At 42.9% G+C, this 27,332-nt stretch overlaps 1 protein-coding gene across 1 annotated transcript; it reads left to right on the top strand.

The window, feature by feature from the left end:
• The first annotated feature begins 11,629 nt into the window (after positions 1-11,629).
• HNRNPU (heterogeneous nuclear ribonucleoprotein U) lies at positions 11,630-24,354 on the top strand. The gene is made up of 14 exons (XM_071575025.1): positions 11,630-12,619; positions 13,384-13,495; positions 13,622-13,695; positions 15,971-16,110; positions 17,716-17,815; positions 18,907-19,019; positions 19,398-19,661; positions 19,907-20,026; positions 20,529-20,657; positions 21,024-21,192; positions 21,727-21,966; positions 22,212-22,414; positions 23,511-23,582; positions 23,992-24,354. Exons 1-14 carry the CDS (start codon positions 11,881-11,883, stop codon positions 24,043-24,045), a joined length of 2,529 nt encoding a protein of 842 aa, XP_071431126.1. The 5' UTR covers positions 11,630-11,880; the 3' UTR covers positions 24,046-24,354.
• The last annotated feature ends 2,978 nt before the right edge of the window (positions 24,355-27,332 follow it).

Genomic DNA, 27,332 nt, shown 5'->3' with positions numbered 1-27,332 from the left:
AGACAAATCTAGCTGGTAAGAGCCCTTTTTCCTGTCAACTTTGTGATCACAAATAATTGCACAGAATTAATCACTTATATTGTCACTTGGAAATCAAGAATAAAAGTGCTAATATCTAGAAGCTGGGGAGAGCATGTGTGCTATCTACTGAGAAAAACAGATAATATGCAGTGGGAAGAAAAAGATCCGTGAGGTATTCATGTTATAAGAATTAGAATGAAACCTAATGAGAGGATTTCAAAATAGAATGAAAATGAAGAAAGAGAAGGGAGTAAACACAGTCAAATGCTTGAAACAGAAGCATCAGAGGGAAAAAAATGAAAGAAAACCCAGCTATAGATATTCAGATAGAAAAATTGTATTTGCCAGTGTGATACATAAAGAACATTTAAGTCTTGGGGAAAAAAAAACCCAAAACCAACCAAGCAAACAAACCAAAGTAAAAAAACCAAAAGCTGAAAAGAGAGGAGGATCCAGTGATCCAAAATATTAGCAGATCTAAATGGCTAATGGAAAAATCCCAGTCTTGAGACATATACTCATATTCAATCCCAGTCATAAGGCAAATATATATATGCTTAGCTTTACCTCACACAACACCAGTGAGTTCAGCAGTAAGCTCCACCAGTGTAAATCACACTTCTCCCTCTCTTACACCCCCAGTTTCAGCAGATGCAGCCACAGTAAAGGCTGGAATCATACAATTTCCAATTCAGATAAAACATCAGACTGTTAAAAGTACTGAAAGAAAATACTTATCCTTTATCTTTATAAATGTGGTTCCAAATATACCTAAAGGGCAGAAAGGGCAAAATTAACATACTTTTAGCCAGTTTTACATGTCTTCATTTTAAAATATAGACTGTTAGGATTTTAACAGATCTTGGTGCCCTGAAACAAGCAACTTTATTGCTAATTGAAAGAGTGTTTCTTAACCTTTGCTTTCTTAATTCTAAGTAGTTTTCTCATTTTTGTTATTCTGTAGAATTAACAGAATCTCTGAAGTGATTACAGGAGAAAAAAAAATTAGTTTAAGAAACTTGATCAAAGGAGCAAAGTAAATTTCAACAAAACTGCTTAAAATCCAGAACATATGCTGAAACAGTTTACCACTGGTATTTATTAAATGCATTTTTAATTTTGCTTTCTTCAAACTTTTTCTGGATATCACCCAAAAAGACACCCAGTAGCATCTCAGCATGAGGCAGCTGACAGCCCAGCCTTGTGTATGCAGGCAGCAAGCTCTTTGTGCTCCACCAACCCCTCTCATTCAGCCCATGCAGGGTGGGCTGCTCCAGCTTCTGCACTTCACACTCTTCCTTCCTAGCCTCTGCCTGAAACCACAGCCTCTCAGTAAAGCCACAGTACTCATCCCAACAAAGTCCTTCCCTTTCTTGCATCAGGCTGCAGACATTTTCCAGCCTTTGGTCTCCAGGTGATTATTCCCCAAATTGGACCCAAAGTGCTGCTGGCTGTGGGTGATGAGTCCGTACTAGCCCTTGGCTCCTGCAGGGTTTTATTTAGCTGTCTTGCAATAGACAAGTGCTCTGTCCCTGTGTCCACAAGCGCAAGTTTCCAATGTGTTCCCCACCGCACCAGTAACAGTTTGTATGCCGGGGGAGGGGAGGAAGAAGGCATGAGAGAAGGAGGAGTATTTTCACAAGTTTTGCTGCAGAGTATCCAAATTGGCTTCTGTGGATTTGTTACCTGTTCACAGCAATGAAAGTGAAAAGTGACTCAGCACCCATGTTCATTCCCTTCCCTCCCAGGCTGTCAGTTTGGGGGTTATCTGGGGTAGCATTCTCCAAAGCAGCCCTTGTTCACTTGGAAGCAGACAGAAATCTTCAGCTCATTTCATGTGGGCTGCTGCAATCTGTGATACAGTGCCAATGCAGGGCAGGTTCAAGTCAGATTTTCCATGTTCCAGCAAAGTCCTGCATCATTATATGAAGTATTTTAAGTATATAAAAGCATTTGAAATACATATAAATGGGTGAAGAATATAGGGAAAGCTATAAATTAGCAAGTGAGAAGTACAAAGGAACAAAAGGAAATATTACGAGACATATTTCCTAGTAATAAGGGTGCTTCAAATAAACACTGGACCTAAAGGTTGCTTCTGATTTATTGCTGGTTGCAAACCCATGGCATTAGGTACAAACTCACATCCTCTTAAGCCTAAGAACTTGGACAGGGATTGCTAGAGTTAGTTACTATGGAGTTAAAAAAATTGTTGGCTTTTGTGATGAGACCAGCTTCAGAAAAGAAACTGAGGATAAAGGGGGAAAAAAGATGGTTTTAAGCATTTATTTAAAGATTTGCCATCTAAATGCTCTGCATTAATTTCCTTTAAAGCTGAACAGTTACAACATAATTTTCTCATATAATTGCTTATTTTTTCAGTGTTTTGTCAGGCTTTTCTTTCTTTTCTTTTCTTTTCTTTTCTTTTCTTTTCTTTTCTTTTCTTTTCTTTTCTTTTTTTCTTTTCCTCCTGATTGCCTTTTTTGTGTCAGTATATCATGATTTAACAGTTCTAGAGCATCTGAGGCTTTCCCATGTGGAACATACTGGTGATAAAAAAATCTTTCTAGAAATTGTGGACAATCTGATTCTTCTCCATTTTGAAAGTGTGAGTTTTTTGCATGAAATGCATGCCTGTTTTCAGTTCTTTTTAACAATACATTTCATTACAAGTTCTTCAAGTTTGTAAGTGATAGACAAACTCACTGTTGTCACACAGCTACCAGCTCTTAATTTATTTCAGAAACATTGTCCTGTGTATGATAATAGGATTGCTGAAACAGTTCCCTGTCGGAGGAGACCAGACTGATGAGGAATTCACCAAATGGCAGATGTATTACAAACGCTGGGTGCACGAAGATGCGGAGGCCCGGGACCCCGGGGAGCGCATGCAGCGGCTGGATCGGGACCGTGGGGGCTTTCGGATGGACACTTCCCCAGCTTAAATATTATACACCCCAATATGTCTACCCTGGTTATTTTTCCCTTAGTAGTTCCTTATCCAAGTTCCCTCTTCCCACAAAACCCTCCGGGTCGCATCGCCCTGTCCTGGCCCGACCCGGCCATGGGGGCGGTTGCCGGCGGGGCCGCCCACGAGACGCCTCTGGAGCCCGGGTGGGGGCTGTCCCTGCCTCGAAGTGCCGGAAGCCCTACGGTAGACTTTCCCCGCCCATCTCATTCTCCCATTGGTCCTTTTGCCGCTCCTCCCCTCCCTCCTTTCCTTCGTTTGCATGTACCCAATGAACTGTGTTATTCCGCCCCATCTTCGCCCCTCTTCCCCGCCTACATCCGGGGAATTCCCATGCTCTCCTTATAATCCAGCGCGCGGCAATAAACTTGGATTTTCCTCGTGGACTCTTGGCAAGTGCGGGATTGTTCCGTTCGGGACGGTCGCCGGGCCGGGGGCGTGAGGAGCCGTCCCTCACTTCTAAGGGGCCTGATCCTAGGGAGCCTTGCTTGTCGCTTTCCTAGCCTTGCTCCTGGAAGCAGAAACCTCTCCACCGTATCGGTGGGCTATTTACAATCCGCTGATAGCTCCCTGTTAAGACTGGCATGCTGTGCTCACCTCGCTTGTTTTGCTGTTGGGGATTGTTATAAACGATCACCCAAATAACCAACCATTTTGGTATAAAGGGTAGTTTAATTTTATAAATAATGAAAGCTATAAACAGCTTGGCGCTGGGTGCACTGGGAGTCTCCGCTCCATCAGTGACACACATTTGAGCTCGCAGGCTCTGTTTTTATACAGTCAAAGCAGGTTTATTTTTAACCAGTTCCAATAAATGATTTTCTTCTTTCTCCATCTTGAAATCCTTTCATCTGATTCTTCCTGTTGCTTCTCTGTGGTCATGGGGGCTGGCGTCTTCTTTGGTGTGATTCTTAACTTAAAATTTAACAAGAGACAATCTTGTTAGTGAAGCTTTATCTGTTGTTTTGAGGTGTTTCTTCCTTATCTTGATTGGGTTTACTTCTCCACTGTATTTAGGTATTCCCGGATTATCTTTGGTCTGCACAGTATTTATTTTACTTCAAAAGGCTGCTTGGTTATTAACTGGCTTTCTTCTTTTACTCCCTTTTTGTATGTTAAACTAAGTTCATGTCTGGCTTATAGTTGTTCTGTTGCTAAATCTTTACAGCATATTCCGCAACACCCAGATTCAGTGCTTCCACAATCCCACTGAATGATTTGGCAAGCCATACAGTATACTTTATTATATTTTTGACACGAATTAGGCTTACATTTCTCACAGGGATCTCTTACTTTGCTGGTATGCAGAGCAGGAGAAACAAGTGCAGATGCCTTGTCTCACAGAGAAACTGTCAGTTCTGTTTTCTATGGCATGAAAAAGAACTCGTAAAATCCAGAATTTCATTTTGTCCCTGCCCTGTAATGAACTCAACAGAGTCACGTGGGTCGCGGGACACAGGAAAAGCTATAGGATAGAGAGCCCTGGCTTGCAAATACTGATAATTCAGGATGCTGCACAAAACATGACAGCCTGATGTTATTTAAAATACTAGCTTACTTTATGTTCCTATCAAAAAATTTCAGTTGGAAAGTTTAGGAGTTTGTTAACTCTTGGATTAGCTACCTTACAGCAGAAAGCCTGTAGAAAACTTTTGGCCCCCCTCCTCTTCCATGGCTTTGCTGGCACTGTTCCTTTAAAGCAGCATGACCTCATGGGATACCTGATTGTGGTTTATAGCACCTGCTGGAAGACCTGCCTGCCTTCTGGCCAGGGTGTGCTCCCGGTAGTATCCGGGTAGTAGCCTATGGATGTGGGACAGCAGGGTTAAGTGAGAGTGCTTTTCTTCTGATGCTTATTGTCAAAGAACTGTTCTCAGAGAATTTGCAGGTGACTGATTTTTTTTTATGCTTTCCTAGGAAATTACCTATAGCAGTTAACTTACTGTGTTGCTACAGAGTTTCTGTAGCTGCTAAGTCTGTCATATGAAATAATGTTAGTTTTTCTTAGCCTGAAAAAAAAAGAAAGGGTGGGCAAATTTGCTCCAGCAGAGTGGGTTAAAGAGCAATCTGTGAAAAAAATGGCTTTCTTTCCAGGGAGCGTTCTACAATGAAGTTACCTCAGCTGGATAAAATGCAGTTTTCCTAAAACGAATCAACTGATCAAACTTCTGATGGCTTTCTTTATCCTCCTTTTCGGTATTTCTTGGTTTAAAGATGATATAGTATACAGTGTTAAGTGTTGCTGCAGTTTCCTAGTGCATAGTTAGGTTCTGTGTAGTTTTCTGAGCCCGTGCATGTGTGATGGGAGGTGAGTGGGCAGAAAGGGAAAGGCTCCATTTCCTTCTCTCACTCTCTGTGTGGAGGGGGTTTCATTTTCTTTTTTGAGATTGCTTCTTCTGGGGCTTAACAGAAAAGTAGCGAGACTTTGGGATACTGCTTTCCAAGGTTAAACAAAGAGGTCTGAGACCAAGACTGGGGGAAAGGCAGTTTTTCACTTTCCAAGTTATTTTTTGATGTTTTGGAGCCTGCTTACCAGACCTCAGGGTTTTGTAATAGCCACCTGGTAGGATTGCCATAGCAATGCCTAAACAGGGAAAGTTACTTTGCACCTAAGGTTTTTTTAGTTTGGTTTCTTTCTTTTTTTTCTTTTTTTTTCTAATGTGCTGGACATGTTTCCTATATAGAAGAAGAAGTTTGGGAAGAAGTTTGAGCTACTGCTTGTGTTTGGCTGTAGTTCTCTGGATGCTGTAGAACTTAAATAATCCAACAATCCATTGTAGCAAATATTCAAAAATAGTTTGCTTACTCAGCTTTGCCCTTCACAGATATAAGGCATGCAGTTGGACCATGGTAGTACCTTTAGTTAGCATACAGTATTCTTATAAGTTCTAGGGGGTTTATGTGATTTTGTTTAGCACTGCCTTCCCAGTCTGTAGAAGCCATTCTTTGTGAACTGAGGGAACAGATAAGATTGCCTACCTGGTGCCACAAAAAGTGTGTGCCTACTTCTCTTTTTTGACCAAAGCATCTCAAGAGGGGAAGGAGAAAGATGTATTGAAGAGATTTAAGGAGTAAAATTATGATAGGCATGTACTGTGAATACTACAGACAGGGTATAGTACCAGAATAGGAGAGGAAAACATTTGGATGTTGGGAGAGGTCATTTTTTAAAGTCAATTTGAATGCAAAAGTTGCATTAGGCAAGAGCTGGTCTGTTGGCTGCCAGTTGTGAACTGTCCTGTCACCTATACTATTTGCATCTGTCTTGCATGATTGTTTGGTTTTAGTTACCTGTATTGGCCATATGTGTCTTTACATATGAGCAGAAAAGTACATGAGCTGACTCTCAACCTTAAAACTTACTTATGGTTGTCTTAATAGTCCCTTAAAGAGATGAATTCATAATCTCTTGAAATGCTTGTTTCACAATATCTTCTCACAGGAAAACTGCATTTTTTGGAAGCTGATTTACAATGCTACCTCCTCTTTCACACTGACTGCTGTGCAGAGGAGTTTAGTCTATCTAAATTTCCAGAGTTCACAGCTCCACTCTAGTGAATGTGTACACGTTACAAAAAGTCTCAACGAACTGCAGATGTCTGATTTGTGGAGCTGAATATCTTATGAACTAGTTCATACGTAACACTTGAGAACTGTGTAGTCAGTAAACTTCTGTATGGTTTTGAATAAAGCCAGAACGTTGGAGAATGCAGCCTTTTTTCCCAAGGCCAGGCTTGGAAGCTGTGAGTCTTTGAATGCTTTGAATTGAGAAACTATTTCTCAGAAACCCATAGGCTTGGGGTTTGGCTTTGCTTTTTTAAGTAAGAAATGTTACTTCTTGAAAAGGGGGAAAGAGGGATTCTTGTTCCTATGGGGTCAGCGAGTGCTTGCCCATTGAAGGGTGACAAACATAGGTTGTGGCTGATTTGGGACGTCCCACTGTAGCTTTGTAGAACTTCCTTCTCCCTGGGATTATTCAAGTACTTCATCCAGCAAAGAAAAAACAAAATAGCATTAGGATCTTAAAAAGGACTTGTGTACTTAACCTAGAGTTACAACCTACCTGGAGCCCCAAAACAGACTATATCAGAAAGTGTAGTAAGAGAAGGAGACCACTGAGGAGAACTGGCTAACCCAACCAGTTTAGCTGAATTTCAGTCCCTTCAACATTGTTAGATCTACTTCTAATTAGACACTAACTACCCCTAGGTTTGAAAGCGTCCTCAGGACCTAACTGATCAAGTTCTTGTGCAAATAACAGCCCTTATTGTGGCATATGACCACCTAATTTCTGAGATGAATTTAACTCCTTTGATAATAAAATATCATGGAGAGATTACGGATAGTACAAGACGAGGTCAGTCTGGTTCAGCATCTTGACTCTGACAGGGAGCAGAGTGTATGTCATGGAAAGAGGAGCACAGGGCAAGGGTAGTGGTATTTCTCCAAAACAAAATCCCAGCCTCCTGGCAGATAGAGCCTGAAGATCCTCTACAGATAGAGCCTGCCTATGGAGATATATAGATAGAGGGGTTCTTTGGCCTCAGAAATCATCAAAACTGACCCTCACTTGTGACAAATTAGCACGTTAAAAATGTCTGAAAATTTCTGACTGGCTCTAATAATGATTAATGAAGATTTCACAAGGAGAGATGAAAAGGGAGAAAAAAAAACTTGCTCCACATGCTGCCTGCTATGATAAAAGGCAGCGGAGTATTGTGAGAATGATACTCTCTTTTAAAGTGTTTAATGTGGAACTCTGAAGGCGACATTGAAGGGAGATGGGTTAAGGACATGCAGAAGAGACCAGGCATGTGGTTCTGTGATGGTTAGACATAGGGTAAAGCATGAAAAGAGGAGACAGAACAGGACAGATAAAGCTGTTAAGAGAGCAGAAAGGGAAAAGACAAATGCCTGAGTTCTGCAACACTGAAGGTGTATGGAAAGGCTCAAAATGCAAGTGGGATGGACTCTTGAGACTGTTGAGTCCTCTCCTGAAAGCCTGCACTTCTTTTGGTTACCCCTTGTCACTGCTCTTGGCAACAGGAGGACGAGAGAGATTTGAAAAGACTAAGGGTGCATAATGGGAAGAATATTAAAGGTGAGGAGACCAACTAATTAAAGTCTAAACAAGCACAAAGTGCAAAAAGTGAGGGGAAACAAAGTAACTGATCCGTTGAAGGGCAGGTCCCACAGGGAGGATGCCAAATTACTATTGAAAGGGAAGACTGGTTTGGGGAGAAAACAGTTTTGGTTAGAAAGTAACACAGTTAGGAGGAAAATATATGATGGATAAAAAGTGCATAGCATTGCATCTGCTAGATATGGGGACATGTCACTTTTAATTGGAAAGGAAGATTTCTTTTGTCTCAAAATATAGCAAAAAAAAAAGACAATTTCAATAGAAGAGTACTTGTGGTAATCAGCAATGATGTTTTGTTTTTCATATGGCCATTGTCATACAAGTAATAGCTTTGCAAATTAAATTTTAATGTGCTTTCTTCTAGAACGTTACTGTTTCAGACTTTCACATTACCAAAACCTCATTTTGACGTGGCTGGCATCTGTCTATCTGCATGGACTGTGAAAAGCAGAGTTGAAGCATCTACTTACTATCCTGATTAGGAGAGTGTACAGCAAGGAGGAGAGTTTATCCCTCTAACTCATTTATATCCTTCAAAGTATCAATAAGGAAAAGGCAAACTCCTGAAACACAGGCTTCAAAGAGGACAGGGGATTATCTTTTTCTCCAGGGACAGATGTGTAAGAAACATGTATTTAACTTACACCTTTTTTTTTTGTTTGTTTTTTTTACAACAAGAGGCAGTCATTAAGGTTACACATCTGTTTCAGTTACATGTGTATTTTATATACTGAGATGATACTTTATGATTATTTACAACTGTTTATTTACAATTCATTATTTACAGTTGAATCACTGGACATCTGAAAATCCACTGGTATTTCTCACTTCTATAATAATAGGTAGCATACTATGATGGTATAAATTAATCTCCTCTAAAAATAATATATTTGGCCTTCTAAGTGGTTTAATAAATAGATAGCTGCAGTAACTAAAAAAAAAAAAAAAACAAACACAAAACCAAGTCAACCCAGGTTAGTAGTGCTAAATTTTGGGAGTTGGGGGGAGGAAATATGATTTTTACTTTATGTACTTTTGCCTTTATATAAAGCTTTAGCATTTAGCATTTTTTGAATGCTTTAGGGTAAGAAATCTCTCCATGTGCCTCAAAGCTGTTAGCTGTTTTGTTTCTCCATGGTAACAGGAGTATAAAGCAGTGAGAGCATGGTACTGAAGTAGGGAGACATGACATTTTTTAGGAATGGGATTACATGTTAGGACTGCAGCTCTGGGGTGACCCTGAATGAGTGTTTCTAACACCAATGCTGTGAATGTGTGCAGATGTGCTAATTACAGGCAAGACAGGGATCCCAAGCTGGTCTAACCGAATCTAACAATCTATAAAGTTTGCAGACATCAGGTCTATTAAGCTTTTCCAGAAGCATAGCTGAACATGTGAAGAGGCCAGTGCCAGATCGAGGGCTGAACATAGGGCTTTGTCGGAGATTCAGATATAACACAACTCATAAAGGCTTCACAATGTATTTTCTGTTTAAATTTGTTTACATATGAAAAAAAAGAACATGGAGGTTGGACAGGCAGATTACATCTAAATTAATGCAGAGCTCTAAGTAAGATTCAGTCAGTAATCTTGCAATATTAAGAAGGTGATCCCTGTGTACTTTTGGTGCCACCTTGCCAGAACAGTATATATTGTGAGTCCCTCAGCAGACTAGCAAACATAGTTCTTTCATGAAGAAATGAACAAAGGTAATGATTTGTAGTGGTACAGGTTCATCACACACTGACCTCTCCCTTGCACTGATGCACTCTTATCCTTTTCTTCCCCTATTGAAATTACTCTGACCTACTGGACTGGGATAAACTCTACTAGAATTTATAGTAAGGGAAAAGTTCTGTCAACCTTTTTCTCATCTCTACGTACTGCATCTCTTCCCATCTCTGTTCCAACAAGCTGTTCTCTAGTGCTGGGTTGAGCTCACCTCTTGCTGAGTTGTTTCCTCCATATAGACCTAGCTTGACTGAGGACAGACCAGCCTGTGCCTGCATGTGTGTCTTAGTTCAGCAGGTAGGACCAGTTGTCACTGTGTGGGGGTGATCGAAGCTGTGTATTCTACCCCCTCTATTCATTTCCCAAGGACAATGGACCATTAGCAGCAGCTGCCCAGGGAGTCATTTGCACTTTCACACCCAGCCTGAGGGGGTGTGGCTGCTAATGGGCCATCAACAGTTCAGGGATACCCCATGACTCCCAGAGTTAATCACCCATTGTGTGAGTCCTCGCCCAGGGGGAGGGACTGGGTGCTCCCTGAGGGTACATAAGCAGTGGGTAAGGAGACCTCGAAAACCACTCCTCGGATCCAGAGGAGCAGCAAGACCTTGACAGGAGTAGACCACCACTCTCCACCAGACTACAGCCATCACCTGCACCAACAAGTTTCTCACTTCCTTTTGCTTTGGACTTGGGGGGAACCAGACGGGTCTCAGCACAAAGGCTTACAAACCCCTTTGGGTTTGTGCCCCAGAACACTGGGTTATACTGCTGGGTTTTGTGAGTTGAAAGCAATTTCTCTTTGTGTCAGTGTATTTATTGTAATATCTTTCATTAAATTGTAACTCTGACTTATAATCTCTCTTGTGGTGGGTCCATTTCTCCTGCTGGTTTACCTTTAAACCAGCACAATGTGCTTGAAAGAGCCCTTTGGTTGTGCAGTTAAAACAGGGTGACTTCCTTGTCTCTCCTTCCTTCCTCTAGGGGCAAGTAAAAGTAATTTGTTCTGGGTCAGAAGGCCACGCAACCTGGTGCCAAACATGCCTTCTGCCTCATACCGATCCTCTTGTGGTTTCATTTGCTTTTCTTTTCCTGCAAGTGAAAATTAGCTTTTTATTCTCCCTAAGGAAGCCAACTCACAGATCAGTGCTGCCTTTGTGCTCATGTGAAATCTTGTCTGCTGTTCGTTCTCATATTACTTCTGACTGAATTGTAAAAATCCAGAATTGAGCCACTGTACAACTTGGGCGGCTGGGGAGAGCCCCAGATCCTTGCTGTGCAGGGGGAGCTGTGGGAGCAGAGGGAAAGCCGGACAGTGTTGGCGGCCGATGGGCTCCGTGCCGAGCTCTGCTGAGGCACTGCAGGACCTTTGTTATCGCCGAGCTCTGATTTGGGACCAGCCTGCGCTGCCTCCCGGTGCTCCGCTCCTGCCCTTACATAACCGCGTTAGCAGCGCTGGGCCACGGCAACTATTCCGGGCAGCAGTGCCCCTTTTCGAAGCCTTTACGCAATTCACCATGCGGGGCTAGGCCCGACATGGGCGCCGTAGAGCGATGCGAGGCTGCGGCTCGAACGCGGGGCCGGGCCTGGGGCAGCATTTCGGTGGGGCTGTGGCCTCCTGCGGGCGAGCGGGCGGGCGCAGGCTCCGGGAGGGCTGAGAGGGCCGGGAAAGGGTCTGCGCTGCGCTGGCTGGCGCACTTACGGTAGCGCGGTGGTTACGGTAGCGCGGGAGGGCCTACGTGCGCGGGGGCGGGGCGGGGCGCGCGCGGCGCCGGTGCGTGCGCGGCCCCGCGAGGCGCGTCTCCCTCGCGAGCTCGCGGTGAAAGGATTTGGCGCCAGGCGGGTCCCGCTCCGCAGCTCCCGCAGCCGCCGCACGAGCCGCCCGCGCCTCCCGCCGCTCCCACCGCCCGCCGGGGCAGCGCCGCACCGCAGCCAGAGCCAGAGCCGCCCGCCAGCCCGTCCCTGCCCGCCGCCGCCCGCGCGCCGCCCAGGGACCGAGCCGCCAGCGCCGCCGCCATGAGCTGCTCGCCCGTGAACGTGAAGAAGCTGAAGGTGTCGGAGCTGAAGGAGGAGCTAAAAAAGCGGCGCCTCTCCGACAAGGGCCTCAAGGCCGAGCTCATGGAGCGGCTCCAGGCCGCGCTTGACCAGGAGGAGACCGGCGGGGGCGGCCCCGCCAGCGGCGAGGCCGAGCCCGGCAACGGCAGCGTGGAGGGGGAGGCGGCCGAGAGCGGCGGGGGCGCCGCGCAGCTCCGCCAGGGGGGAGGCCCCGGCCAGGCCGCGGCCTCCGCCATGGAGGACGACGACGAGGAAGGGCTGGAGGCCGCCGATGGCGAGGCCATGGAGTTGGGAGAGGAGAACGGCGAGCGGGCGGGGGCCGGGGGCGGCCCCATGGAGGAGGAGGCGGGCGGCGAGGAGGAGGAAGAGGAGGAGGATGAGGATGAAAACGGCGACGACCAGGGCTTCCAAGAGGGGGAGGACGAGCTGGCCGATGAGGAGGAGGCCGCGGCCGGGGATGCCAACGGGCACGGCGACCAACAGCCGTCGCAGCCCCAGCAGCCGCAGCAGCCGCCGCCGCTCCTCCCGCCGCGCGGCGCCGCCGCCACCAAGGAGTCCCCCGGCAAGAACGCCGGGGGCGCCTCGGGGCCCGCTGCGGCCGCCGCCTCAGGCCCGGCGGGCCCCGCCAAGCAGCAGCAGCAGCAGCAGAAGAAAGCGGAAGGCGGCGGCGGCGGCCGGCCCGGGGCTGCGGGCGCTGCGGGTGAGTGAGAGCGGCGGAGGGAGGGAGGGAGGGTGGGGGCCATTAATCCCCCCACCCCCCGCCGCCATGGCGGGGCAGCCCGGGGGGGGAGGGGGGGGGGCGGCTTCCGGGGCGCGCGCGGGAGGACGTTGGCGGCCTCGCGCCTCGTGCGGACCGCGGGGGGGCGGGGGGAGGGGCCGCGGGGGCGCGCTGTGCATTGTGCGCCGAGGGGCGCGCGGGGCGCCTGACGTCACTTCCGGTGTGGGCGCCGCCGCGCACGGGATGGCGCTGGGAAGGCCTGGCGGTACAATGGAGGCGGGAGCGGGAGGAGGAGGAATCCCTGCCCTGGGGCTCCCGCCCGCGGCCCGCCGGGAGGAGGCGCAGTCGTGCGGATCGCGCCGTGCCCTTGCGAACGGCCGGGAATGTCCCGCTGCCCTCGTCGGGGGGAGGATGGGCGTGCGGGTCTGGCGTCGCGGCGTCAGGGGTTTTTGTCTTTTTTTTTTTTTTGTAATTGTATTTTTCTGGCTTTTCCGTGGGGACCTTAACACGCAGGGCGTACCGGCTGCTGCGTAGTGTACTGGCCCCTTTCATCTGCTAAATCACTTCTGGTCCACTACAAGTTTTGAGTCTCGGGAGAAAATTCTAGATACGAGATTTTGTCTCAGTAACAAAACAAAATTCCTTCTTAAGATATTACTGGTTTTCTCATGCTGTATATACTCGCAATTTATTCCAAATTAAATTAAAATATCAAATAATTAAAATGAATCATTGATTCTTTACAGGAGATGGTAAAACGGAGCAAAAACCTGGTGAGAAGAAGAGGGGAGTGAAAAGACCACGTGAAGACCATGGCCGTGGATATTTTGAATACATAGAAGAAAATAAGTATAGCAGGTAAAGACACTTGCTGCTGGACAGCATTTTGTGAATGAGGAGGAGCAAAGCACAGAAATGTTTATTTTAACGTTGTGAAAATGCATGTAGCTTTATTATCTTTTGTTTGGTCCTTGTTTTGTTTAGGGCCAAGTCCCCTCAACCACCTGTTGAAGAAGAAGATGAACATTTTGATGACACGGTGGTTTGTCTTGATACTTGTGAGTAAACATGATTTCCTTTGCTCTGGAAAGATGTGGTGGTACATTTTTAATCTTAATGCCACACTTTCTGAAATGCGGGGAGAATACCTTGGTTGGCTTTCATTACCAGGTAACTTCTTAAAAAAATAAGTTGGAAATTGTGTTTCTACCCATTTTCAGTATACAAAAAGACAGAAGAATATATGAATATATTAGCAGGAATAAGCTTGAGCGTCCTACAGAGTCGGTTGTGACAGTTCTTTAAAGAAATCTTAACCAAAGCACTTACTTAGTATGGCAGCTTGAATGGCCAGGTGTAGGGTGAGCATAGAACACCCTGGAAACAGCTTGAGAAAGTAGTTGTCAAGCACTACTGCTTCAGAAAGCCTGGAGAGTCAGGACTGCAGCTGGTTACAATAGTACATTTGGTGAAGTGAGCTTCCAGTCCTGTGTCCTTTCACAGTGTCTGATAAATATGAAAAATGACCCATTCATGCAAGACCTGGGAGTTCATGCGCTTGGGTGTAAGTGGGAAGGCAGGAAGAACTGGTCAGCAGAGCACAGACATTTACAAGTACCTGCAAACGGATTTTTTGATTATAAACATTACTGTTAATGTGATGTACCATAAGAGCAGAGTTGACATTTGTATTCTTGAGGGTAAGTATAAGGATTTAGCAATTAGAACACTTGAATAAGTAGTGCTTGAACTTGTTGGATTCCTAATGTGTCATGGATGGAAAGCTTAACTTTTGGCATTATCTGGCATATTTGTTAGTAGTTCCAGATGGGTTTTTTCCCAAAACAAATGCGTTGAAATTTAAGGAGTTATTAGTTGACAGCCACATAAATTGCTGAATATGCTCTCCTTGACATTTGGGTAACTAAGTCTCAAGTTTCAAGCTGCTAACCTGGTGAGTAGCCACCTCTGTGGGAGCTTTGGATTTTCTCCGTAACTGAGTAAATAGTTGCTGTAATTACTACAATTTTTAGTAATAATTTCTAGTGGAAAGTTTTGTAACTGGACAGACTGTCTGATTTACAGTGTTGTTAGACAGACTGGAGATAAGATTCAAACATAGCTTTACAACTGAATTGTGTAACGACTTGGCACTCTCTTCTCTGGACCGTGGTGATCCAGACATGTAAGAGGTTTAGCCACTCTTAAGTGCCTTTTATTTCCCATGTCCTACAAGGGAGCTGTAACTTCAAATTCTGTTGTCATTTCCTGTTCTAGAAGTAACCTGAAAAGGTGGGTTTGTTACATACAGTTTTATCTGGTTTACATGCAACAAATAAAAGAAGTGCTAATGAGAAATACCTGGAAAACAAATGCTGTTGCAGTTGGGGATGTCTGTATGCAAACACAAAATCTCAGGCGTGACAGTTGCCAGTAATAGAGGGCAGTGTGCAGGTTTTTTCGCCACAGCAGAACTCACTGTTTGGTCATTTTGCTCCTTTCTTGTAACTGTCAGATGGGTTTGGAGCTTCATCTGTTCTGGGGAGTTACAGAGCTGTATGCTGCACCCCATCTTACCATTTGGCATTATCTTTCTGAAACCTACTAGAAAATTGATTTGCAATCTCCTGGTGTACAGCTCTCAAGATGCCTGTAAAAACAAAGTTCCACGTAAACTCGTGTGGATAAGTGACTTTATAGTGTAGGTCATATTTCTGAGCTGAAGTAGGTTCTCTTAGGCTAAGCACAGAGTGTGTTATCTGCCTTTGACTTAGCCATCTCTATTTTAATTGGCTTAATCTAATTGGACTCACTAATGGACTGCATTACCCAAAGACTACTTTCAATGCTCTTTAAATAAAAATACTTGTGTTCATATTTACTTCTTAGCAGCCCTTAGGTTTGGGTGTGATCAGTAAGAATACTTTAAAAAAATACCAACTCATCATGTCTCTAGGACATACTGCAAAGAGCACAATGCAGATTGCTCTATATTGGTACAAATGGGTAACTAACAAAGAAGGCTCAAGTAGATAAGGTGAAATCCATGAACTTTTTAAGCAGATGGAAAAATAGGAAAACTGGGTGACAGAAGTGAAGATGACACCTTGAAAATGATTCTTGTTAGGTAGCTTTTCTGCAGATTTTTGGCTGAGCTTCAGCCTGCAGCTCCACCTAGACATGTTCTGTTGCTTTTCTGAAAGCTGCTGAGTGCTTGCTGGCAGTTTGTCTTGAATATCACCTGTGAAAGCTGACATCACCTTTAATGCATAATATTGGACACCTATGCTTGTATTTTGTAATCAGTAAAAAGAGCAATTTTTATGTTAACAGATAACTGTGACCTGCATTTTAAAATCTCAAGAGACCGGTTTAGTGCTTCCTCTCTGACCATGGAAAGCTTTGCTTTCCTTTGGGCTGGAGGGAGAGCCTCCTATGGAGTTGCTAAAGGCAAAGTCTGCTTTGAGATGAAGGTGAGTTAGACGAATACTACAGAAGACTGTTTTGCATGCTTAAATACAATATTGTTTATATTTTTCAGATTTTTTGGACTTAGTTGAAACTAATTCCCGTGAATAGGACTGTGGGAAGGCTTTCCCTTAGGAGCCTGTGAAATGTTCTTGATAAACGGTGGCTCAATTCGAAAATCTTTCCTCTTTCATAAGAAAGAATTTCCATTTAACAGAAAAAAAAAATCCAAACAAACCCAAAAAGAAACAAACAAACAAAAAAACCCCAAACCCTGCATTTGGTCTGAATGAGACTTGTGGTCTTGTTTTTTAACCAGGAATTCTCTTTGGAATCTCATGGATCAACTCATGAAGAATTTTTATACTGTCTTGTCAGAATTTTGCTTGGACTTTCTGAAGTTTACAGGAAGCTCCACTTTTTTAAAAGGAGATATAAATTATCCTAGCAGTCCTATCTGCTTCCACATAATGTTTTGAGTTTGACCTGCTCTAGGTGGTGGCTTGGGCTGGATGACATCCAGAGGCTCTTCCAGTGTGATTAAATCTGACTTGATGTATTGAATGTATTTAGCAGGTAGTTAAATTTTGAGAACAAGAGTTCTCCTGAAGGGTAAAAATGGCAGAGTCAGCCTTGTAATAAAGTGATCTCCAACTGGTTGATAAAAGAGTAGTAGCAAGAGCACAAAGCTTTAATTTATTTAATTTCTTTTTTACTTAACAATGTGAAAGGCTTCTTTGCATATGATGTGTTTGTGTGTATAAATGCTTATTCTGTTTTCTTCCTCTAGTGCTTTCAAATGTCACTCCTACCATGAGAAAGTAGGCAGTGATCCCATTGTCCTTGCTCTTGCATGGAGCGATTTCTCTACCTGTTGATACCCTTAGCTTTGGAAGGCCAGTGAAGTGAAATTGGTGTCACTATTGCCCTGATCGCTTTCAATCAGTTTTACTTCAGTCACATGACTTGAGTAATTGTGGAAGCTGGTAGGATACTGATGGAGTTTTCACTTCTATTTGGTGGAGTTTGTAAAGGCAGTTAAAAAATAGCTGGTTGCCTATAGACTGCAGTGGTTTTAACTAATTTATTGGGGTTTTTTTGGTTTTTTGTTTAAATCTGGTTATATTGTTGGGAAGCTGGCAATTTGCCCACGAAGTCTGCTTACAGTGAAAAGGGATGAGTATAATCTTCCCTAGTCTATGTAAAGGAATTCTTTTGTGTCTGTTGCATATTTTCTTAAGAAAAGCAGTTTCTTCTTAATCCCAACTGTATGGCAGCTTTTTATTTTTTAAAAATACATATACATTTTGTTTGTGTTATTAATACAGTGTCAAAAGGACTTAAGGGTTTTTGGCTATGGAGAGGGACTGCTTTGACAAAGTGATGAAGATACATGGTGTCTTCAGTCTTCATTGTGAAGCTGGGAGATAAAACGATTTAGTCGTTGCCTTGTGGTTTTGCATTGTTGAACATGTTTTATTTTTGCAGAAGGCAATTACTTAGCAAAGATTTAACCAAAGTGTAAGGGTTCCAGATATTGCCTTTTGTGCTTCCATCTTGCTCGTGTCTGATAAATATTGCTTACCTTTTACTGAATAATTTAAAAATAGGTTACAGAAAAGATTCCTGTTAAACACCTGTATACAAAAGACATTGACATACACGAAGTGCGAGTTGGCTGGTCACTGAACACAAGTGGAATGTTGCTTGGTAAGACTTAAATGTTTGATTGTTTTTGTGTTGTATATGTGACTGAAGTTTAAATAATTCTTTACTGAAGCAGATGGGTCAAGCTGAGTGATTGTAGCCTGTTCTGAACAGTGTTATTAATTTGAGTCATTTACTGGACATGATGTGAGAAAATTTATTACTATGACCGAATGAAGTTGTTAATTTCAGAGCTAGTTCTTCCAGTGGTCAGGTGTGGTTTGTGGAGAACATTACCAAGTACCTGACAGGATAAAGGATTTCTCCATTTCATGTTGTGTCATAAGTATGAGGAGGGGAGAGAGTTGACCTTTTCCTCCACCCCCTTTGTTTTTGTTTTTTCCTTAAGGGTGGGACATGATGTAAGATTTAACCAGTGAGGTAAAATTCCTGGATAACTACATTATCATTCTTTTGGCTTGGGGGGGAAAATCATAATTTCTGAAAATAGTCGGAAAATAAAGAAATGCAACTTCATTAGATATATAGCAATTTGTCATAATAACATTGACAACCCATACTTGTTGCTGAAAAACATCTTTGTGGAAATGTCTATGTGTTGGTATGTTGTGACATCAGCAACAGTTTTCTAGTTAAATATGTAAGTTCCACCTGAGTCCTTGTGTTTGACTCTTCCTGTGAGCTTATTCCTTGCAGCTTCACCCTCAGCTGTCGCATAGGCTGACTTGTCTGCTAAGCTCCCTTTAAAATGGGAGGGGTAAGTTCTACTGGAGACTAAATTCAGAAAGTCTTCTGTGTTACAGCGGGTATACCAATCAGGTATAATCAGGTCTTCAGAGTTTAAAAATACTTACTCATGTCGTTATCTGGCAGTTCAGCTTTATTGTCAGCATGAATCTGGAACCAGCAGCATAAGGCTATTAAAACTGGGATGAGGAAACTGCTGTTCTATCTCAAGTGAGAGTATTCTTGAATAGAAAAACAAGATTGTGTAGTTGTTGTGGGTCATAGCTTGTTCTGGCATTAATAAAAATATACTGAACAGCAGTTTAATCCAAGTAGCTGTGAAGTATTTATTTCTAAAAGATTAGGTGGGAATGCCTATTTTTAATTCGTTTAAATTATTTCATCAGGTGAAGAAGAATTTTCTTACGGATATTCCCTAAAAGGAATAAAGACTTGCAATTGTGAGACTGAAGACTTTGGTGAGAAGTTTGATGAAAATGATGTGATTGGATGTTTTGCTGTAAGTTTCCACTTTTCTTTGAGGAAAACCATCCTTGAATTTTTAGACTTCTTTGATGTGAGAAGCAGTGAAGCACATACATAGAACTGTGGGAGCAAGACAAGTTTTTTAGGGAGGTGGTAGAAACAGCAGCTATTATCAACAATGACTGCTGCCAACATGGTTTCATATTCATAGTCAAATGTCTTTAAAGCCTTTTAACAAAAAATCAAATCTTAAACAAGATGTTGATTCACAGTAACTCAAATTTGGTTTAGTTCCTTTATGATACAATAGTGTTACAGAAGCTGGGTGGACATAGCCAGTATAGTGAAGTGTCTAATACAACTTACAGAGTGAGGTAATTGTATCCAAACTAATGTTTTGTTTGAAAACCAGAATTTTGATGGTGATGAAGTGGAACTCTCATATTCCAAGAACGGGCAAGAACTTGGTGTTGCATTCAAAATAAGCAAGGAAGTTCTTGATGGGCGACCACTCTTTCCACATGTTCTCTGCCATAACTGTGCGGTTGAGTTTAACTTTGGTCAGAAGGAGGAACCTTACTTTCCTGTACCTGAAGAGTATACCTTCATCCAGAAGGTCCCCCTGGACGACAGGGTCCGAGGACCAAAGGGACCTGAGCAAAAGAAAGATTGTGAGGTAAGTTTCTTCTTGTTAATCTCAAAGTTGTTGAGATACATGGATGGCAGTGGTAGACTTAAGCAGACTTACTACACCACACTGACATTTTTGTTTGGCTGCTTTCATACTTTGTATCCCGTGACTTCACCACTACCACCCCCCAACAGTCCCACATTCCCTCTCAGTATTCGTTAGGCTTTTTGGGCTAAGTGGTGATTAAAATCTTTGAACTAGTATCTCAAGTGTAGAACTTGTTGTCATAGGTGGTGATGATGATTGGTTTGCCTGGGGCTGGCAAGACTACATGGGTTACCAAACATGCAGCTGCAAATCCTGGGAAATACAACATTCTTGGGACAAACACTATTATGGACAAAATGATGGTAAGTGGTGATACTACATTTTCTTTCTTGATACATTGAAGACTTGCTGTAAATCCAAGGTCTTTGGCTGCTGTGGGGTTCTTTTGTGTCAAAAGAAACTGACAGCTTGTTAGCTGGTGACCGTTAAAGGTCTTCCTGCCTTGCTGAGCTGCTCATTTTTATGTGGCACAGCAGGATTCTGAAGCTGTTCAAGGCAGTGTATAAAAAATAGTCAGCTGTTGTTCACTCTTTAATGTATTTCTATTTGTCTCTCTGTTAATGTTCTCAGAATGGAACGTCTAGCTACTGTTATGAGTGTACCTTGATTTGAACTGTGTTGGTTCACCTGGAGTCTTTGTTTATAAAGCTCCGTGTCTTACAGAGGCTTGAGAATTTCAGTTATGAGTTTGCAGCTGTGGCCTTGAAGTGAACAATCCATGAATTGAGGTGGAGAGCATTTAGCAAATTAAAATGTCAGCCACGTGTATCAGGACTACTTTAACTCTGGGAAATCTCTCCATAGGTTGCAGGTTTTAAGCGTCAGATGGCAGACACTGGAAAACTTAACACGCTGTTGCAGAGAGCTCCACAGTGTCTTGGGAAGTTCATTGAGATTGCAGCTCGCAAGAAACGGAATTTCATTTTGGATCAGGTAGAAGCTTCAGTGAAAAACAGTTAAGGAAATCTGTTACAGGCTGTAATGTAGTAATTAACTGGGATTAAAGCTACATTGTAATAGCAGTTGTTTCACTTAGTGACTTACTACTCAGGGGACACAAAGTTGAGCTATTACTACAAATGCTTGTCTGAACTTCTATAGATTTATGGGATGTGGGAGGAATAGTATTTTAACATGTGGATATGAGTTTGTAACTTTGCATTATGCAGCATCTTTATGTCCAGTTATTTGTAAACTTCATTGCAAGCTCTTGTAGAGGTGAAGTCTATACACCATAAGTTGACTTCCTTAACTCTTACAATGACAGCTACGTGTAGTAAGTTACTGCATTTTTTTCAGACAAATGTGTCTGCAGCTGCGCAGAGGAGAAAAATGTGCCTGTTTGCAGGCTTCCAGCGCAAAGCAGTTGTTGTTTGCCCAAAAGATGAAGACTACAAGCAAAGAACACAAAAGAAGGCAGAGGTGGAGGGAAAAGATCTTCCAGAGCATGCAGTTCTCAAAATGAAAGGCATGGAACATAATCCTATACTGTGTTTTAGGATGCCGAGTATCTGTTCAAAGGATTAAGTAAATGTGAAGTCTAAAAAATCACTTTATCTTAAACAGTTGTACTTAAACAAAACTGGAAGACTACTGTAACTTGGTAGGATAACACTATATTGTGTTCCCTCTGCTGCAGTCCTTAACACTACTCAGTTATGCTGATACGCTTCATGCAGATGCACAAAGCTGTCTTGGCATAAAGTGCCCTATATAAGTGACATATTTGGCAGAAACTGGTATTCTGAGTGGAGGCTTAAAAGGGAAAAAAAGATACAGGCAGAATGTTTTTGAGGTTTGGAACAGTACTGGCAACTCCATGAAGACCTATTTATTTGTTTTGTCACTGTTATATTTTCCTAAATGTTCAAATTATGTAATTTTGTCCCTGTGCTGAGGGAATGCAGGGGGTGGGAGGAAGAACGGGAGAAAAGTGGTTAAATTGCAGCTTTGATTGTAGCTGAATGTAGATGCTGAATACTCAGTGTTTTTGCAATTATAGGGAACTTCACACTGCCAGAGGTAGCAGAATGTTTTGATGAAATAATCTATGTAGAGTTGCAAAAAGAAGAAGCTCAGAAGCTTTTGGAACAGTATAAAGAAGAAAGTAAGAAAGCTCTTCCACCAGAAAAGAAACAGAACACTGGCTCAAAGAAGAACAAGAAGAGCAATAAAAATCAATTTAATAGGGGTCAGAGAGGACGTGGAGGATTCAACATGCGGGGCAACTTCAGAGGAGGAGGTAAGCCTAGAAATAAGGCTGTGAATTCTGGAGGTTGCTGCTGCTGTGGGGAAGAAAAGGATGTAATACTTGCATTGCAGTTGTTATTATTTAGTGGGAACCTTGATTACAATTTCAGCAAGATTTAAGATTTTAGTGTAGAGTTAATTATCCAGCTTGAGTGAGAATATTGTCAAAATCCTGGATTGCAGTGTTCATCTTCCTGCAGGAAATGTATACGATCTGAAATAACTCTCTCCCTGCAGTCCCTGGGAATCGTGGTGGATACAACAGGAGAGGAGGCAACATGCCTCAGCGAGGCGGTGGAGGTGGCGGTGGCGGCGGTGGCAGCACCGGTGCAATTGGCTACCCGTATCCTCGCGGCCCTGTCTTTCCCAGCAGAGGTGGCTACTCAAACAGAGGAAACTATAACAGAGGTGGAATGCCCAACAGGGGAAACTACAACCAGGTGATGCTTCAGGGAGACGGGGATTAACTGGTTGAACTACAGTATTTTGGATGGTGATATTTGAAAGGTTTGGTGGCTGTAAACACTTAGTTGTCATGCTACAACTAAATGCCACACTGCAAGGCCTTTCTAGTTCAGTGCCATGTGCCCAGGGTTCTGAATGTTGTTTGAGGAGTACTGGTGTGGATGTGGAGGTTCCAGGGTAGGACTGTAGCTCTGTCCTCTTAAAGATGAAGATTTTTGGGGCGTGCGTGTGAAGGCTTCTGTTTGGGTTTGTTTGTCCTGTGTCCCCATCTCCCCCTCCTGCCAGTAGTAGTAACTGTTATTTGGCCTTAGGGTCAAGGTGTATCTTAATCAAATATTTAGAGAACCTTATGGAAATAGCTCTGCACAGAGTCCTTTTCTTGGTGTCTAGTATCAAACCCAACTAGTGAAGACACTAGCCTAGGTCATACCTGGTTGGAATATCAATGGAATTACTGGAAAACAGAATTTGGATTACTGAAGAGCCAGCAGATGGAGCCCAAGCCAGTAAACATGGCTCAGGTTTGCATAATACTGACAGTGAAAATGCAATATTTTATCTACTAGTGTCAATATCCCTTTGTTGTACCATAACTTCCAGGTAGAATTTTCGTGGGCTAGCTCTTCTATTTTCAGTTGTGTGACCCATATCCTTTTGTCTGATCAGATAACATACCCTTGTAGCAACTACAGCCTTTCCTAACTAAAAATAGACAAGCTCTTGTATTTTTAGTTGTCCTGGTGCAGTTTAGCAGCTGGAAATAGGGTGAGTCAACACTGGATTAGCCAGCTTTCCAGACCACTGGCAACATTTTGAGCTGGCTTATTAATTCTGATGTTCTCGCTCCATGTTTGTAAAGAGTTGCTTAGAGCAGGGAGGCTTTTGGTATTCTAGTGTTTCTCAGGGAGGGCTTTTTGGTGGTTTTCTTTTGTTTTAACCTGGGGCTGATGGCTTGTATTTGAAAGCTTCTATATATGCTGTTTGGTGTTTTGGTGACGATAAAGACTGGTATTAGTACATTCCTGAAAAATACATATAGATGAAGTTGTTAAAGCTGTTGTCCTCTTTCAGAACTTCAGAGGAAGGGGAAATAATCGTGGCTACAAAAACCAATCTCAGGGCTACAACCAGTGGCAGCAGGGTGTAAGTAGTCCCAACTTCACCTTTTTACTGATTTTTAACTTCAGTGTTTAAAAATGAAAATAACTGAAATAACTAGATGTGTGGTCAAAACTGGTTAGCAGAATCTTCTGGTGCTAGGTAATAGCACTATAAATAGTTTTGTGTGCAAAACTTAATCTGGCTTGATGGTCTTGATGGATCAAATATCAGCCATGTCTTAACGGCCTTAATGGTATGTAGTATTTGGCTTCACGTTACTGCTGTGAACTTGTAACTGCCTTCAGTTGTTCAGAAACTTGCTGCTGTTGGAGAGGATTTTAATCTCAAGTTCCAGGGGAACTAAATGTTTGTTTAATGCCTTTTTTTGTGCAAGAAATTTAACCATTACATGATTGCAGACTAAAACTAACTATTTATTCATTTATTGCAGCAATTCTGGGGTCAGAAGCCATGGAGTCAGCATTATCACCAAGGATATTATTGAATACCCAAATAAATGAACTGATACATATTTCTCCAAAACCTTCACAAGAAGTCGACTGTTTTCTTTAGTAGGCTAACTTTTTAAACATTCCACAAGAGGAAGTGCCTGCAGGTTCCTTTTTTAGAAGCTTTGTGGGTTGATTTTTTCTTTTCTTTTTTGTACATTTTTAATTGCAGTTTTAAAGTGATTCGTAAGAGAACCTCAGCATTGTGCACGATAAGAGAATGTGTCAGTATTTCAGGGTTCTGCATTTTATCTGTAAAATGTGACTTTTTTTTTACCACAACAAAAGTAAAACGTTGCTTTGTACCTGGTGTCTTTTTATTAAAGAATTTTCTCCTTTTTCCCCATCCCCCAATTTCTAAGAAACAGTCGTGAGTCATGTCACAATATGATAGCAATGTTAGCAACCAGATTCGTATGGAGGCTTCTCAGCAGCCCTCAAATACCATGAGATTATGTAAAGCTCCATATTACACTCCATCCTCTCTATGAAGCTTTTGGGTTGGGAGGGGAGGAGGGGGAGGTAAAAGTTTCTGGCAATAACTAGGACTTTTTTTGTAATATTTGGAACTCTTTAGATGTTGGGGGCAAAGCGGGAACCTGGGGCTGAATAGTGAAGGTGGAGTGTATGTAGAAGCTCTTAAAGTTGTAAAACTCGGTTGCTTTATTTGTGGAGGCTCAAACTTGTGAAGGTACACCACCATAATTTCTTTTCCATTTGTTCTGCATTTTGATTCTGAAAAGAAGCTGGCTTTGCCCATTTCTTATTAAACAAAACTTGTTGTAAATCCAGTTGTCTAATGGGATCTATATGAAGTTAGCTGTGTGTCTGTATAACTCCCCACAAAATACTGTATACCTAGTGTGCTTGTAGTAGTTACTCCACCATTTTGTAAGCTAATGAAACTGTGAGTCACCCATTTTATATCTTAATTTTTAATCATGTCAATTCTCAAATGGGTGTATCTCCTTAGCCTGCTGATTCCTTTTCTCTTTAAAGAAAGTGGGTGGAGAAGTTTAACTCTAGACGTTTGTTTGCAATAAAATAAATTCATTTTACTCTTGTTTGGGATTGTCGCCATCAAGGTCTAAAATCCCTTTAAGGCTACAAAGAGGAAGAGAATGTATGAAAGTGATGATGTTGGACAGTTTTAAACTCATTACTGTGTACATGCTGAAATACTTGTGTTTCTTTAAAAATTGAAACTGGTGGTCGCTCTGTTAGAAGATCTATCACATGTATAATTTCACAATTTAACATGGCTATATGTATAGGGCAAAAGTCTTTTGAGTTGGCTTGCATCATGTAAATCCACTTACCCTCTTTATTGTAAAATAGACATTGGGGAAGGGACTGGACAGGGAGTAGGATGGGAAGGAGGCTTGTCATGAAGTTGAACAGAGCTTCAATTTGTTTTACTTGCTATTTTGTTCAGCTTTTACGCTTCTGTAAAATTGTAGTGGCAATGTTAGCTGCTGGCTTACTTGTGTTCTAATGCCATGAGTCAGGGGAGAGATGTAATGGTTGTAAGTGGGACTCTGGGTACATGTGTGAGGACTCGCCCACTGCAGGCGTCGGGGCCTTGGGCTGTGCTGGCCCAGTCCCTGTGGCAGCCTGTGGACTAGCAGAGGCTCCCTGGCAGCAGCATAGAGCTAGAGGCCATGTAGTGTGCTGCAGACTTCTCTCAAATGTTAGTCAACTTCTAGTCTTCAGAAGTAAAAGATAAAGTTGTGTTGCTCTTCTAGCTTTTAGAGCAGATGACATTGCATATTGACATTAAACATTAACAGCACCACCTCCTTGTTAATATTGCTTTAAATCATCCCTTTACTTTCAATGAAAAAAATGTAAATTGTCTTTAAAGAAACACTATTTAATGAAATAGAAATTTGGGGAATTGAAACCCAAATCTGTTTTGCTGAAATGGAATTTTCTTTAGACTTGGAAAAGTTTAGTGTAATTAAAGTTGATCTCCCTTCTACCCTCCTCACAAGAACTAACACTTTGTACGGAGTGCTGATCTTTTGCTTATCTTGGTACTCTATAAAATGATACAGTCTTAAATATAAGAGCCTGCACTTACTATGTGGTTGTAAAGCTTGTATTTCAATTCAAAAGTCTGGGCTGTGTTGTTCTCAAGTCTTTGCTGTATGGTGTTTTTTTTAAAAAAAAACCCGAACAGCCACACTTGAAGTGCTTCACCTGTCTCACACTTGACAGAGAAGTATCTTGTTTCTGTTAAAAGTGCTCCTCTGTGTGACAGAAGCCATTTTTTAAGTTCAGCACTGTCTGTGCTGCCTGTGTTCTGAGAAACAGAATTCAGAAAAGCTTCAGCACATGCACCACTGGGGCAGGTGTAGTTCAGAGAGGGCACATAAAAGCCCCAAGTAGGTCTGCTCATGACTTGTCACAGAAGAGTGGAGACCAGCACCTGCAAGATGCTGTGTGTTCAGCCTAGGTCTGCCCACAGACACTCTCCCTCAACATAGCTGTTATTATTCCTAGAAAAGGGATTTGTTTTACCATATGAAAGGGGCTTTTATAGAAAATCCCATTACCTAGAAAATCACAAATCCTAAAAAAATTGCAGTTTGCATTTAGAAAGGACTAATGTAACTTGGCTGGTGGCTACAGGAAGGTGAGGAAGGCACAACTGTACATGGCCAAAATGAGAGGGCTGAGCCATCTGTCATAGTGATTTCTTACAGCTTAGAAAGTCTTGTTTGCAAGCAGAAAAGTACCAGGATTACGGCAGCCGTGCTACTGGCAGCAGCTGTGCCAGCAGTGACATGACACAGCTTTGGGGTTTGTGTTTTTGGGTTCTTTTCATCCTGGAGTAGAATCTGGGTTTGCTTTTTTCAAGTTGAGGTGGGTTTTTTCCTAATGGAGTACAAACCTGGAGAGCCTTGGTCCCTGCTGCGTGTCAGTAGGAACATGGCCCGTGCTGCCTGTGCAGCTGCTGGCAGTGAGAACATTGCACTGTGGTGCTCTCCTTGCAGCCTGCCCTGCCTGCTGGAGCTGCCGCATCTCGCATCTTAAGGCAGGCTGTAGCCGCCGTGCATCGCGTGAGGGGGCTGCCCACTCCTGGCTGCAGCCTGAAGGCAGGTCTGCGCTGGGTAACCCTGGAGGAAGCGCCCATTGAATAACAAAACATAAACTGCACTTGTATTCCTGCCTTTCTAGTAACAATTGCCAGGATACACACTGAAAACACAGAGGTGCTTTCCTGACCCGCCCTGGTCTTGGCATGGGGCGTGTCCTGGGTGAAAGGCCTTGGGAAATG

The sequence above is a fragment of the Pithys albifrons genome, chromosome 2 (assembly GCF_047495875.1).
Source record: "Pithys albifrons albifrons isolate INPA30051 chromosome 2, PitAlb_v1, whole genome shotgun sequence".
Classification (NCBI taxonomy): Eukaryota; Metazoa; Chordata; class Aves; order Passeriformes; family Thamnophilidae; genus Pithys; species Pithys albifrons.
The sequence above is the reverse complement of the archived record's forward strand: the minus strand, read 5'-3'. Positions and strand labels throughout refer to the sequence as shown.